The 15,931-nt window shown below is 44.0% G+C and overlaps 1 protein-coding gene across 1 annotated transcript in view; it reads left to right on the top strand.

Annotated features, from left to right (window-relative positions):
* The window catches only part of LOC135902661 (nose resistant to fluoxetine protein 6-like), an 85,887-nt gene extending 77,712 nt beyond the window's left edge, over nt 1-8,175 (top strand). Inside the window, exons 12-13 of the mRNA XM_065432878.1 lie at nt 459-788; nt 1,581-8,175. Of these exons, the coding sequence (XP_065288950.1) occupies nt 459-788; nt 1,581-1,850 (600 nt within the window). The 3' untranslated portion in view covers nt 1,851-8,175. The remainder of the gene's footprint in view (nt 1-458; nt 789-1,580) is intronic.
* The last annotated feature ends 7,756 nt before the right edge of the window (nt 8,176-15,931 follow it).

Below are 15,931 nucleotides of genomic sequence, written 5' to 3'. Positions count from 1 at the left end.
CATTGCAATTCGTCTGCAGTGGCATGCCTATCCGGGGGGTGATTATTCTGCGCAAGGGTCATTTAACTACCACTACGGCCATATGAGGCCGAGAACCCCAAAAAAGACCCCTCAGTACGCAATGCGCCGTGGATGGGGTACTTTATGTTCCTAATGCACTATTGCAGCCTTATTTTTGTAGCCATTGTGTGTGAAAGTAGGCAACCAGCACCGATGATATGCTTCCGTGGTCGTGGTGTGCATTGTTTGGGTGGCAGAGAACACAGCGCTTTCTCTGGCTGGCTTACTCGCGGTGTTTAACATAAAACACAATGATACACAGAGGATACAACGCCACGTTTATTCTTATTTCATTTCCTATTACGTTTCTCGTACGAGTGCCGTGAAGAGTGATGCGCCTATTCGGCACAAGCCGTGAGCAGCTGTGCATTAACGAGACGGCGCGACTCTTGCGACAGTTGATGCAGGCGGCCATGTGGGTGCTGTCGGGCGTGATAGCCGCCGTGGTGATCTTCGGGCCATTCCGGTGGTACAAGGGCGCCGCGTATGACACGGCCGACGCGCTTCTCTATGCGGCCACACACCGCACCGCCTGGTCCCTGAGCCTGGCCTGGATGACGTTCGCCTGCGCCACTGGCCGCGGCGGCCTGGTGAACCGGTTCTTGAGCTGGGCGGCTTTTGTGCCACTCAGCAGGCTCTCGTTCTGCGCATTCCTTATGCAGACCGTGGTCATCCTCACTAGGAGCTTGGTCACCCGAGAGCGCATTCACTACTCGCATACCTCCTTGGTGGGTGTACATGTGCAAGCTGTGAGCGCCTGCCTTTGCTATTACAGTGATCTTGGCAAAAGCGCGCTATGAACGGGACATAAAGGCAAAGATACAGGTACAATAAACGCGTAGCTTGTTTGTGGTAGACGTTTCGTTGCCTATGCCCCGTTCGTAATGGGCTTCCGCAAGTTTACTATATGAATTACAAGCTAGCCCGAGTTCACACCCTGTTTGCTATTACATTTTACGTCCAACACAAACCCCACAGGTCTAGCGGTGTTCCCAGGATTGCGGCAGCAACGTTTGCAGGCAACTGAGAGCTGAAAAGTGCCTTTTACTCCCAAGCACGTGCACTGCAGCCCATGTTCTTGTTCACTCTTCAATTCCCTTTTTAGGCTCCAAGGGAATTCTCGAGTCAGAAGGCATCGATTACTGCATGCTACTGCTATTCTGAGTGAACCATGAGCATATGCACTCACGGATTGGGGTTAAGCTGTACAGCTATGCCACTCTTACGCCTAATGCCATGCACTGCCAATTTTGAGTTAGGAGTGGACTGTGCTGGGCTCAAAAGTATTTCACATGAATTGAAGTAATACCTTGAAATCAGTTGGACGATATTTGCTCCTTTAGGACATTTTCCCCGAAGCGTGCTTATACGCACGAGACAGGCGCTTGCTCATATTTCGCTTATCTAGAGCTTCAGTGACAGTAAACTTTGTCTATTCTGTGTGCGTGCAATGCGGCCGCTTTGCGTTATTTTGTCCGTACGGTCTCAAACTGGGTATGTACTCTCCTCCTGCGGCGCAGTTCCAAGACTTCCTGTTCGCCTTCATGATGACATACATGTGCGCCTTCCTGCTGTTCCTGGCCATCGAGGCGCCCGTCGGCAACTTGGAGAAGATGCTATTCCTGGGCAGCACCAAACAGATGGCTCAGGCCTCGCAGCGTGCCAAGACGCCGCATCAGCAGCCGTCGCCCGGCATCGCGGCCCCCGTCGAAGTGGTCATGATGCCGCACAAGAGGGCCGACAGCGGGCCGGACACAGACAACTACGACACTTCCAAGAGCCGCCTCTGACACCCGGGGGCCACTGTTCGCGCTTTTAGGAGTGCCTATGTACGAGACCCGCGTTTTAGCAAGGACTGATGACAAATGCGGTCTAGGCTGCGCCAATATTCGGGCTGTGCACTACGAACGAAAAAAAAAATAGGAGCAAGGGAAGCGCTCGTCAATGGCGAGGCTTACTCGCTCACACATATTTCACCCCCGCAGAGACTTGCCGTGTGGAGCATTGCACCTGAGAATTTATTCTTGCGCTGCAGGGGTCGCATGATCGATCAGTCACTTTCGGTGCTACTTTCACTTTCAGGACGACGTTGCATAAAGCGAGACGCCTCTTTTTCTGTCGATGTGAACTAGTGGACGTCGCAATACTTTTGATGCACATTTTATTAATGCACTCTTCAGTAACAAGACGTGGAACTAAAGTTGGCGGGGAATGCAGTCGCCCTCGAGTTTTTTTCGTTACATCCACTTTTAACAGCATGGGCGCTCGGAACGCTCGGAACCTGATATGCCTGAGAGTTGTCGATCCAAACCCTGGACCAAAACTATGTAAAAGGCGGAGTATAGATGACTCATGAGTGGAGTTTGCACTCAACAGTGTTTTTCTGTTGTAATGCGTAGGTCTGCCAACCTCGGTTAAGTAATGCCTTTGGTCTTGTATATGACGCCGTGAACAACATGTTCAAGCGTCTCATAACAGCGTGTGGTTGATTAACATTATACTGCCGCTACTGACACCGTATTTCACTGAACGGGGCGTGCGAATTTAATAATTCTGCTGTAAATATCTCTCGAGCTTTTTTTGGCACAATGACACAATATGTGCTTTGCCTTCAACGTACATCTGTCAAGAAAAGCACAATAATTGTACCGTTTTGTAATAGTTGTAATATTTGGCGATATGAAACCATCATGTGGTTCTCATGAGGCGGGTCCAGAGCGAACAATTTTTATAGTGTTCAGACCTTTAGAGAGAATGTTAATCCAATACGGCAGGGAAGGTGTGCAAAGAGGAAACGAATATAACAATTGTTTAGTGTATAAGGTTTGACGCTTCACAAATTTGCAAAAAAATTGCTTCACTTGGTAAACTCTTCATTTGCTACAAAAAATCGAATATGTCGGTCAGACGTCTACAAGCAACACTGCCTGCAGAAGACGCCAACAACTTTTGTTTTTATTTCTTCTTGGCACCTGACGGTGCTGACAGTCATGTCATGCATTCATATCGGTTTTCCAACAGAAACACAAGAACGACAGTGATTAAGAGTAATTCCATGAATAGATAGGTGCCACGAACTTATGCGTGTTTCCTGAAATACTGAAAGTCATGCTTTTAGGCAAAATCTGGTGCACATGGCCAGCTTGCTGGTTTAACTGTTTCAGGGAGATGTTCAGTGCCTCACGACAAAGGCACGTCGATGATAATTGAAACACTACATTGGATGGCACACCGAGCAATGCATATGCTCTACTGAGATTATCTTTCATCGTTTACTAGATATAAAATATCTTACATATCGTTACTTTACATACCCCCGCCACAGTGATTGTTGCTCAGCTTGCAGATATGCGCTTTATATTTGGATAGCTCGTTTTCTGACCTTATTGCTTAGTAACAGGAATGTTAGCACAATGTTCTAATAAGTGCAGTCGCTGATCACCATCTCGTGTAATGCCAATATTCCTTCGTCCAAATTGATAGCGTGCCTTAAGATCGCCAAGCAACCCTTAAAGTCATACATGGTAGCACTTCTATTCCACCATGACGTCCTTTTGATTAAAGCAAGGGCCGGTTCACTCATGATTGAACACTATGACACCGTCTTTAATGCACGCAAACTAAAGTATACATGTTACACTCGCTGCCAGACATGCGTGTTTTTTTTAACTTATAAATGTTTCTGTTTTTCATGTTTCCTTAAGTTTGATCGCACTACTATTTTGCGTCATGGCGCATTCTGTGTTTCAATTCATTCGTGAACTGAAGCATTGTAAGCGATCACTGTATAGATGTATAGCAATATCACTCGCGAATAATGAGCCAATGCTGTTAACAATTTCATATTTTCGAACTTTTTTCAGCGATGCCTTCTTAGCAAAAAATTCAAGTGAACAGAGAAAACATTAAACCATTTCTGACGCAACGTGATTGAACTCCGATTTTGTGTTCTCGCTAGCTCAAACAGCACCGATAATACAAAATCGAAGTTCCGCGGTCCCAACAATCACTTATTTATATGACTCCGTTATAAGTAAAATTTAAGGATTCAACGGGAATCAAGCTTATGTGATAAGTTGTTCAGACTTTAGTCAATCGGGTCAGAGAGCAGCAAATATTATTTCAAGCATGTCCATTATTATCGGCATTGAATATGTGGAAGCAAACCTTCATTTGCTTTCGTTTCTCACAAATGAACACTAAAGTACACCCACAAAGCAAGAGCCAAGCCACAGTTCTCATTGTCGGCATAGGTCAATCGAGGTAGTCCACATTAAAAGATTCTACAAGAATGATTAAGCCAAATTATACTGGCAGATTTCTCTCTGAGAATTATCGTTTGCTTGAAGAGGGAAAGCATGGCTTATTATAAAAAAAGAAGGTCTCAAGTGAACACAGGATTTCAGTTTGCGGGCGTAGACCGTAAATATGTCATGTCGCCTGGGCGTTCTGTGACGTTACAGGAACCTAGCGCAGAGACACAAAAATAACAACGCTAACAAAAAGTAATTGAATGCACCGGCGCGAATGTTGGCTTGTCATCGGGCGCCGAACGGCACCGGTAGCCGAGGCCATTTCGTCTCTTACTCATCCTATGTATTGGTGACATTCGCATTTTTTTACAAGAGTTGTGTGCCAGTCTGGCCTGACCAAATGTTTGCCCCGTGGCTCTGGCAATGTCATGGTCGCTACTCAGTTAAAAGAAGCAGAGTAGAGTACATCGCTTACTTTGTACATTCCTCATAGCGCAAAGGAGAAAAAAAAGCAACGAGTCATTAACGCGACACATTATGGGGCTGGTTCCCATTTCCTATTTGCTGTGTGGTGACGCGTTTGACATGCTCATAACATGCTGCTTCAATACTTTACACAGGCCTTTGCTTCATATTCTGGAAATATAAAGTCAAAGCGCGACGCCTATCTAAACAAATAAGTTGGTCAAGTGTATATTCCATGTACAGAACATCATACAGAGCATCTTCATTACAAATGTTACATAAGTGAAAGAGAAACAATAATATGGAGAAGGGAGTATCGGCTAGGGCAAATATATCAAATCGATGGTGATTGTTCACTTACTCTTCACGCCTGTATCCACACAAACGGCTGATTATTCTTGATGGAGAGCATTGGACAAATACTAATGCATTGTGGCGATGCAGCACTTGTCCACAGTTCTGAGTTCTTTTTCTTTTCTTTTTGTTTACTACATCCAAAACACAATCGCAGAACTCAGTGCAATTTTATAGGAGCTTATTTCATTCTCAGCAAGCAAACACATGCAAAATTCCGCAGTTCTCACCTTGCACTAAAGTATCATGCCTGTGACACATGTTTTCATCACAAATAGCTGTTACTGCCGCCTTTAACGAAGACACATTATAAACAAGCTTCTATATCGCTAATAATCAAATGTTCGGAACTCTACTACGCCACATAAAATTCCAGAGACACAAAAACGGTCATCCTGTGGCTTCTTAAGGCCTTTTGTGTCTAAGTATAAAATATAAAATGGCAAAGCAGCACATTTATGAATTTATGTAAAGAAATTTCGAAGAAGTAACAATGTATAGAATAATCTGATACACGAGAAACAAGTTGGTTCCGCGACTGGTTAGTCAACACAATGTTTACGCGGGTACTATAATCACCTGGCACTAATTGTACAGCAGGTTCCTTTGACCTTTTAGTGCTACGTCTGTGAGCAACAGCATCGTTTGGAATGTCCTTCATCCATGCAAGGTAGAAAGCAAGTTCTCAATTACTGATGCAAAAGCTTATGTAAATTCAACCTATAGCTGTCTATCTGTAAGCCAGTTTTTTTTCTGTGTGTGTGGACTAATTTAGTTATATTTAGGCACGGTTGTGTAGTTTTATTTCTGTAAATGCGTTTGACAGCTATGGCATACAGAAAATTATGGTACCACTTGAAAAGTTTTGGTGTAGCGCTCCCTTCGAGTCGTTGTCCTGCGCACTCAGAAGCTCGCGTCTTTCATTTCGTTGTTCCTTGGCATTTACGTGTTGATAAGCGGACTGATAAATGGAGAAGCGAGTTCGCCAATACCATTGTATAACCGAACCCACAATAACGTTATGTAACAACGTTTAATTATGGCGGCATCTTTGACAACAGTTTCAAGCACCATCAGATTGGATATTTCACGTAGCTTCCACCAAAATTTTAAATGAAAGCGGTATATCGTAGGCACATGCGACCAAAGGTGTACTGTTCAGAGTTGTACTGAGCAATCTGAGTCTTTTCGTAGTTAGCGCTCTTAACTAATTAGTTAAGATTCTTTATGTAAATTCATAGGTATCATTTGGCATCGCTAAACACGCTCCACAAACTTCCGAAGTAAAACTTATGCCATAAAATGAAATATACATAGTTGATTTTAAGTACTAAGTTAGGCGCTCTGCAAAAAATAATCTGAGTAACTCCAGATGACTGCGAACAATAGGGCGCTGGTCATATTCACCAACAACGTACCTATTCCTTTTTTTAAATATTGGTTCAATTTAATTAAAGCGCCGGTATGTTCGTACCATTTTCAGAATGAAAATATAGAAATCATATTGTGTTTTATGCCTTAACTATTTTTCTGTTCTGTAGCTTTGTACAGTGCACTTTTAAAATCTTAGGGATCACCTTTTCAGAGGTTACTGTGTGCTAAGTAAATAATTAAATTACACTTACTTCAAAGCTGCTTCAGTACAGATTCTTCTGGAAGTGGTGGTGTAAGCAGTTCGTTTTGTTAAAGTTGATGTCGCAGATTTAGTCACCAGTACGTACCTAAGAGGGTACACATGCGTGAGTTCATTGTTGTCAATTTATATTTTTTAACAATCAAGAAGGTTTCGTGCAATGTTTCCGGAAATAGATTGAAGTATTTATTGATATAGACGAGAACGTGATGATTAGAGATATAACCTTGATGTATACGCTCAGGAGCAGAAAGCTTGTTCTTACATGCACATATCAAATGCTTGAGACAAACTAACCTATTCATGGATGATCCGTAAAACTGTAATCCCAGACTGTCTTAAAAAATATTTCTACAACACTTTGAAACATTAATGCTGTTTATTGCATTCTCAAACTGTATACCGGCCCTCGCAAGTTTTTTTTTACTAGTTATCTTTAGACAAGTAATCTGGATCCTACAACGGACAAAACCACGTCTATGTTGATTTCTATTGTTTCAAAGAAATTCAGGGATGCTTGCTTAAACAATTTCTCCTTGTGGCAATATGTGCCCCATCTCCAAGAACAGAAACTAAACGTTCTTATGAAGTGATGAGGAGTATATATTCCACTGGACCATGCTACATTACCATGCCGGCTGCGTTTCTTTTTAGGTTATCCAGGTAGATTAAACTACGCAAATAGTTTAACAGTATGAGCCCAACGAAGCGCGGCTACACAAACACTAATCATCGGCGGCAGCTCCATTACCCAGCACGGAAGCATGCGTCACTGCAGACAACTGCTCAGCCTAACTTGCCCCCAACAAAAAGCCCATCTGTGTCATGTTGAAAAAAAGGAGTACTCAAACGTCATGCCAGAAGCTAAAACTGCTTTACGGTTAGGCTTTAAGAGTTGCCACTGTAAAAGCTTAATTTGATGTGTAAAAAAATTCACGGTAGTATCCCCCAAGGCCTGAAGGTTAGGCATGCTTAGTTTAACTGGCTTTCTGCTGAAGGTGATTTGTTTCATATTGTGCAACAAAGCGCTGCTGGCTTACCTGGGCAGCTAGTGACGCATATCGGCTCGGCATAGCAATTAAGATGAATGCTTAAGATTCCAGCAGCTGTGTAGCCGTAGCTTGATGATGTGCAAGCTGACTGCCCCACAAACAAGGATGTTTGTGGCGACATTGTATGTACGTTTACAAAAAGCAAAAAAACAACAACAATGCAGTGGCTTTCAGATGCATAGATAGTTAATTTAGATGCAATTCAGTGAATTGGAGACTTCTCGGTATTTGTTCGACACGTTTTGATATTGTTTCATCCAAAATAAATTTTGCATCAAGGGCAAATCATTCGAACAGAATCCTAAGGAACCATTTCATCATTTTTCTTCATGCAATATACTAGACTACATTCAGAATGCTTCCGCAAGTGCTTGCAAAATGTAACCCTGTTGTATACAGATCCAACTTCTTGTAAATAAAGATATCAGAAAAATATTTCCATGTGTCCTTGACGATTGAACGCAGTACATATTCTTCATGCAATATGACCATTACTTACCTAATTAGCCAAACGTACTTATTACTCAAGTGACGACATCCACAGTCAAAGCAGTAACCATGCATATCCCGACTGAACCCATGAAAGACAGCAAATCTAGACGCCGGATAATTGTATGGTTTCCGTGTGGCTCAGACAAGAGTTTGGTTGAGAGGAAGGGTAAGTCCTATTACCTGAAATCTTACTCGATATTTCAGTGCAAAACCACAGAAATCTATAAAAAAAGTTTTAATTTACTTTAGTTTTCTAATACTTCACATATACAAGGTGTCCCAACTAACATGAACCAAGTTTTAGAGAAAGATGGATCATTTGGCACCCACGAAACTAAGTACGTATTGTTCGCAGTCGAGTTGAGTTATTTTTGTTGACGCTCACTTAACTGGTTAAAACTAATTAAACTTATTAATTACTGTTCTAATACAGACCTCGATTACGAAGTTGTTGACTACTATAAGGTACACCGAACAGGGTTTGTTCTGAGCAAGATGCCATTACATCCTTAATGTTTGAACTGAAAAAGAATGCCCGCGAAATATAAAAACGTACCACGCGATTATACGCCCACCAAAGCAGCCCCTCAAGCAGGTCCCTTGGTACGAAAGGTATTGGGAAAGGTATTGTGGCGGCACAAAGGATAAGTGCCCACGCACTCTTTCCACGACGCGCCGAAACCTACCGGCACTCCTTCCCGCACCGACACCCCAGACTGTGTATATATGTATATATATAGACAGATCTCTCCGTGAGCCTGCTGGAGGTCACTGTTTTCTAGTGCGGAATAGAGTTAAGCATATAGAGTAACACTACTGCCGGTGCATGGGTGAGTAATCACGTGGTATTTTTCCAGTTCAGCGGGCTTTCTTTTCGAGCTGGAAAAATTGGGCATTCTCATTGTACCTCGCTGAAACATGCCAGTTCGATGTTCTTGCAACTGTATACAACCTCCTAATTTATATCTTATCAATTAGGACAATAAATAACGAGTTAAATAAATGTTGCAATAAACTAATCAAATGCAATGAACAAAAAACTTACTGGAGGCTTCTCAACTGAACTATGAACGATATCTACTTTGTTTTAATCGCGCAAAATGATCCACTTTTTATTTTAATACTCGGTCCCTGTTACATGGGACCCTCTGTGTATGTAACTGCTTAGTGCATATGATGAAACTAAAACGGTGCAGTAGTCTGAGGCACACGCCGCCGAATGTCGGCTTAGCGAAAAAATGCAGCTACAACAGATGAGATCACGCTGCAACTCGTAAGTACCACATAATTGTAGGCAAGAATATTCTTGCTTTACGGGGATCGGCTGTAGGTGCGCGATAAGATACAGCTAAATACTTAAAGCAGCATTTATTCCGTCCAAAAAGGAAGATGCCAAACTGTTGACTCATCTCTCTTTTTTTTTAATCAGTCACAGTTTGCAACCCAACCCTGAAGGAGGCAAGCAAGTACACGCCGCGAGATGGCAGGTATGCAGAATTTGGCCGAACCCGAAAAAAAAAAGCCCTTGTGTTGTTTGTAGCTTGACATATGATACAATGGTTTGGTATATGGTACAACGCAAATATTTCGGTGGCCGTCACGAATGCTTACTCATTTCGGATCGGAATGGCCAACAGACCTGTGATAACTGTAGCTGCGAGGAAGCAATCGCCTACCTTCTCTGTGCGCATCCCCGCTTCAGTGCGCCCAGGAAAGAACTGTGAAGAGACTATATATTACATATGTAGTCTTGACAAACGCCCTTTGTCGGAGGAAAGGAACCTGGGACACTGGCCGAGACCGTCCTCAGCATAGAAAGCTTTAAAAGCGTTGTTATGCTTCTTGCAGAGAACTGGTCTTAGAGACAGACTTTAAGCAGTGCCGCATTTTCCTATCCTTCTTTCTATGTTTTTATTTTGCTTTTTTTTTGAAACACCTCTTTTCGATTATATTTTACTCCCCTTTCCCTAACAAAGGGTAGCTAGCCGGTCTGAGAGCTGGCTAACCTCCCTGTCTTTCCGTCTATTCCTGCTTCCTTCCTTCCTTCGGTGGTCTTCATTTCAAGCGTCCCCCTACTCCCAAGCACAGTATTGGCAGGCAATATTGTTTTCCATCTCATAAAGATTGATGATGAATTCTATTAATATTTGCCGTAACGGTATTCTGTTAGCGACTGAGGCTCAATAAGTCCGTATTTCCGAGCTTTGGTCCGCTCGAGGCAATAAGACTCTGAGCGGAGACTTTCTTTCTTTCATTTTTTTAAACGCTGCGGCCAATTTGCAATGCGACTATCGGCAATGCTGTCAACACTACATATATGAGCTGCAAATAAATAAATACATTCTCAGGTTTTTCGTGCCAGAACCATTACGATCGCGAGGCATGCCTTAGTGGGGAGCTGTGGAATAATTTTGAACCCCTGGGGTTCTTTAACGTGCACCCAATACACGGCATGCGAGCATATTTGGATTTCGATCGAAAGGCGGCCGTCGCGGCCAGGAATCGAGCTCGCGACCTAAAGCTTAGCAGCTCAACGCCATAGCAAGCTGCAACGTTAGCATGGGTTCATATGAGGCACTACACAAAGCAATAGCGAAAAACGCATCACAACAAGTCACGTCTCCACCGCTTATTCAGACCGCTAAAGCGTAACAAAGGGGTATTTCTTTAATTAAAGAAGAGTACAAAGAGTACTCCCTTGTCATTGTTGCTGTTGCGAGAAGGCTGAATTTCCTTAGACATTCGAAGACAAGTCGCATAATGGCACTGAGGTTACAATCCTCGTGTGTCAATTCGTAAATATGCTTTGGTGACTTCGAATGGATCTCTCACATACAAACCCCTAGGCCCAAGTTATGTTAAGTTGTGCTTTTGGGAAAAAAGTACGCTTAACTATCATCTCGACGATATCCCACAAGTAGAGTAACTCAAGTACCTTGGAGTTAAGTACAACGGAAATCTTAACTGTCGGCCGCATATTGAATATATTGCGGCAAAAGGAGCTCGTACAATGGACATATTGCGCAAGTTGAGCAATCGAAGAAAAGGTATGCAAAGAAAATCCCTCTTGATGGTATATAAAATGTACGTTCGTCCGGTTTTAGAATTTGGCTGTGTTTTATTCCCAGGTGTTCCATCATACAAGCTTCGACCGCTAGCTTTGTTAGAATGAAAGGCGCTACATCTGTGCTTAGGCCTTCCAAAATACGTTGCAAATGCCGTATTATACCTGGAAGCGACAATCCCACCCATTTTATGCCGATTTCACCATCTGACCGTTCAGACTTTCTTATGACTATATGAATCGTCATTAAGCCGTCCTCAAATAATTTTCATCTCCAATCCAGAATTATTTTTTTCCGTTCATTGGCCCAGATTTCATACACTACAGATTATATTTGTGGAAACGTTACTTGGACCACTAAATGTGCAAATTCGCAATGTACTTCCTAATAATACGCATTCAAATTACCCGGAGATCATGTTCGATTACATTTTCCCAAACCACGCGAAACTACTAACTTACGGCATCTTAAACGTCATGTTACAAGACCACCTAAGCACCCTAAAAACAAACAATATAATTGCAACAGATGCATCACAGTGCGAAAAAAAACTGGCATCGGAATATTTTGTCCTGCACTCGACTGGTCTTTTCCTTTAAGAATGCCTGATCTTGTGCCTATTTTTCTGGCCGAGTTTTTGTCAGTAACCCTAGCTTTACGTAAATTAGACCAAATGACTACAACAGCTGCTATTCTTACTGACTCCCTTCCTGTATGCTCTTCCCTTACCGCTACTAATGAGTCACCCATGCTAAAACTCTTCCACTTGCTAGTTCCTGCGGCATGTGCTCATTTGATTTGGGTACCAAGTCGTAAAGGTTTGTTTTTAATGAAACTGCCGATTCACTGGCAAAAACATCACTTTCCGGCCTGTTCTTCCTATTGTACCAGTGACAGCACAAATCACAACGGCTAGATTCCGGATGCGATCAATTAGAAAAACCTTATCAAACCCAGATCTGACTGCTTCTCCGGATTATGTGCACCTGACATTTCCCTGGCATAGCGAATCCTGTAACACAAACATGCTTGAGGTCTCTCTCACCAAATCACGTTACCGCATTCCCTCCCTGAATTTCTAGTTGTACAGGTCGGGTTTGGCTCCCTCCCACCTCTGCTCGTTTTGCAATGAGGAGGAGACGATACATCACTTTCTTTTATCTTGTCGCCGCTTTACTGTGGCAAGAAAAAGATTGTTGGAAATACCTTTTCGAAGAATTGGCCTGGACTTGACAGAATCTGCTATTCTTTCGTTCTGGGCGTCCGCTTTGGGATTCAGCCACAGGGATGCTTGTTTCACTGTCCAAATATTTCTCACAGAATCCAAACAAATGCCCTGCTAAATTCTATTTTTATGTACTTCATACTAATTATTACTGATTCGATATAGCTTTCCTGATTTTATTTTAACTGATAATTCTACGCTATTCAATGCTAATTCCATATATATTCAGAAATTTATGTTCCATATCAGTTTGGAATAATCCACCCATTTCTTGGACAATCCCCCATCGTGGGTAGGAGCCACACACGTGTAGACAACAACATCAAGTACGCCCTGTGGGTATGCCCTATGCTGGACGATGGGGAAAAGGAAATGCCACCGAAAGGAAAGTTGAAAAGGGAAAGTTCAACAGTAAATATATGCACCAGACATGCACAGCAGACCTGCGTTTCGGAAATACTCTACTCACCACACCATGCTTTAAGTATCCAAACAAGACAGAAGCTCACAGGAAGATCAAGAGGAAATTATCAACATGTCTCTGAAGCCACCGTTTTGACAAGGACGAAAATAAGCCCTGTTGCCCAAACGTTGGCTCCAGATATATCACCTATTGTATTTGGGGCACTTAGACAACAGGCCCTTCACAGAGGAGAAGATCATGGGCCCGTCGCCTCGTGCGTCTGCTATGTGAAAGGCCACAAAGACGCTGGTGCGTTTCTTGAAATGCACTAGCCTGTGTGACCACCTGTGGGTAACTCGGCTATGAACGCTTGTGCATGTAACAGTGCAAACTGTGAACTTCTTTCTTCTTTCTCCTCTTTCCACCTTCCCCGGAGCAGGGTAGCCTACCGAGCTCAGCCTGGTTAACCTTCCTGCCTTTCTCTTATGACTTCTCTCTCTCTCTCTCTCCGAATACATCCCTTTTTCGACAACTGTTGACGTAGTTTAAATATTTTTCTGAATATTTTGGTATTTAACCAATACGCTTGCAAAGTGATATTGATATTGTAAATAGAGTATTTGCGGTTGCATTTTAGTACTATTTCTTAAGATACTCTTCAAAATATACTTCAAACGAAGTGCACTGGTTGCTTGTGCAGAAATGTATTGTGGCATTAATTTCTTGGCCGATGACGTGCACTTGCATTTTACGAACTGTGTGCCCTGATTTAGTGACAGATGACACAAAATCAGAGCACGACAAGCAGGTACGCTGTCGTTTATTTTAATTATGATGGTTGTGTGCAACCATTTAGAGTTACCGCTAACCGCAACGGTCCACTGTGTAAGGCACCTGGCTTCGCTGCGGGAGGTGCGCCGTTCGAACGCCACCGCCTGGCAACGACTGGTTTATAAGGTGGGTACAAGCAGCCCCACCGACCGGGCATCCGGCTTTTCAGGTGTGCGTTTCTCGGGAAAGGGTTCGCCCAGACGACGGTCATTGCTGGGCAAACAATAAAACAAAGCACAACACAACCATTACAAGGGTACCTGCCGGCCACATGCCGGCACTTTTCCAAGTGGGTGCCCTTCTCAAGCGCTGAGGGCCCGTATTTGAAGAGCGGCTCTCCAGGAGCGCACTTTTATTTTTTTACGGGTAGGTACCAGGTGGCAGTCCTCGTATCTCACCTACGCGGCTGATGCTCCACCAGACTGAGGCCATCTGTGACTGGACAAGGGTCGTCCAGAGACTGCGAAAACTCTTCAGGGCCTCCATTCGAGATGAACCCCCACAAGAAAACGAGCACCAGGTTGGGGTACATCTCTACCGATAGAAAAGCCGGTGAGTTTCCAGTGGGACAAAGGTTCGAACTCAGTACCTCCTACATACGAGACGGAAGCCCACGTGGATGAAGATAGACGCCCACCCATGAAGGATGAGCATATGCTCAGCAGCAATCCACCACACGCCACGGCAGGTGCTCAATTCCAAGGCCCGTTGTGAGGCATGGTGAGACTCCTATGAGAGTTCTTTAAAACTGATGGTAGCGCTAAAAAGGACGAACACACGGCGAAAAGACGACACGACTACGAGGGGACGAGCGTTCCCTCGTCGTTGTGTCGTCTTTTCACCGTGTGTTCGTCCTTTTTAGCGTTACCATCAGTTTTAAAGAATGCATCACCAACTAGCCCAGCACCAAGTTTTATTGAAGCATAATCCTGTGAGAGGTTGCCCCTGAGCGTCGAGGTCCTAGAAGGCCGACAACATGGCCAGAAGCACGCTCAATCGCACCTATTTTACCGGCATGTACCCGGCATCAGTGCCGTTATGCCTCCATAGGATGGCGGATGCCCAGCAGTGAAGCCACCCGTGGTCGGAAGGATATGGGCACCTAGAGAGCTGGAAAGGAGCGTGCGGGACGTCCGCTAGAACCACAATACGCCACATTTGAGATGAGAATCCTCTTCATACAGCCGAGCACCAGGCCGGGAGGCCCTTCTACCGATAAGAAAAGCTGCTGCCAGCGCTGCGGGCACCGCTGCTGCAGTCGTCAAGTCAGCTGACTTGTTCCGCACTAAAGGACAAGAAGCAACAAGGTCAGGCACCGGAAGAACTACTGCTGCCTGCTACATCTCCCTTAAATGTGGATTTATTCGCACGAAAACATAAAAAAGAGAGATAAACAGAAAGAAATATATGAGCAATATGCTTGAGTACAGCACGTTCGCCTTTTCAAAATTTCTTGCACACATGAGCCAAGACAGCGCAAAAGATGCTCGAGACCACCAGCCGTTTTACACACGGGCTAAGTTCCACTTCATCCCGTTTCACTTTCGATTGATTCACTGTGTCGTCACCCTATATCAGGATATGGCTGTCAAGGCAGCGCAATGCTGTCTGTAGGCACCTTGCACGGAAGCTTTACACCGGGACAGCAGTGCCAGAACACAAAGCTTAGCGAATGGTAGAAACAAAATGGAGACACCCGATGCACAGGCTGGGCGTGGCAGCCCCGATTGCTTATCACGGGGGAACAGTGTCTGAGATATAAAAATATCGAGGTGCTCACGCCCCGAAACTGAGCATGGTTTCGCTCCAGACCATAAGTGTGAACATACCCGAACTTAAGCTCGGCAAAGTGCGTTGCACAACTGGCACAACACTCCGACGAGCCGCAAAGCGTGATTGCCTCTCTTTCATGTTGTTTGAAATGATGTCCCATTAGAGAGTTTTAGATTAGGGGACGCAAGCGGCTTGCGTACGTAAAAACTAGAGGTGATGGTACTGCGCATGTGCAGTACCGTCACCCTTAGTTCTTGTGTACCCAAGCCGCTTGCGTCGCCTAATCTAAAAGTCTATCATCTTCGCAGCCCAAGCGGCTAGTGTC

Source organism: Dermacentor albipictus, chromosome 1 (assembly GCF_038994185.2).
Source record: "Dermacentor albipictus isolate Rhodes 1998 colony chromosome 1, USDA_Dalb.pri_finalv2, whole genome shotgun sequence".
Taxonomy (NCBI): Eukaryota; Metazoa; Arthropoda; class Arachnida; order Ixodida; family Ixodidae; genus Dermacentor; species Dermacentor albipictus.
This window is presented reverse-complemented; position numbering and strand designations above follow the sequence as displayed.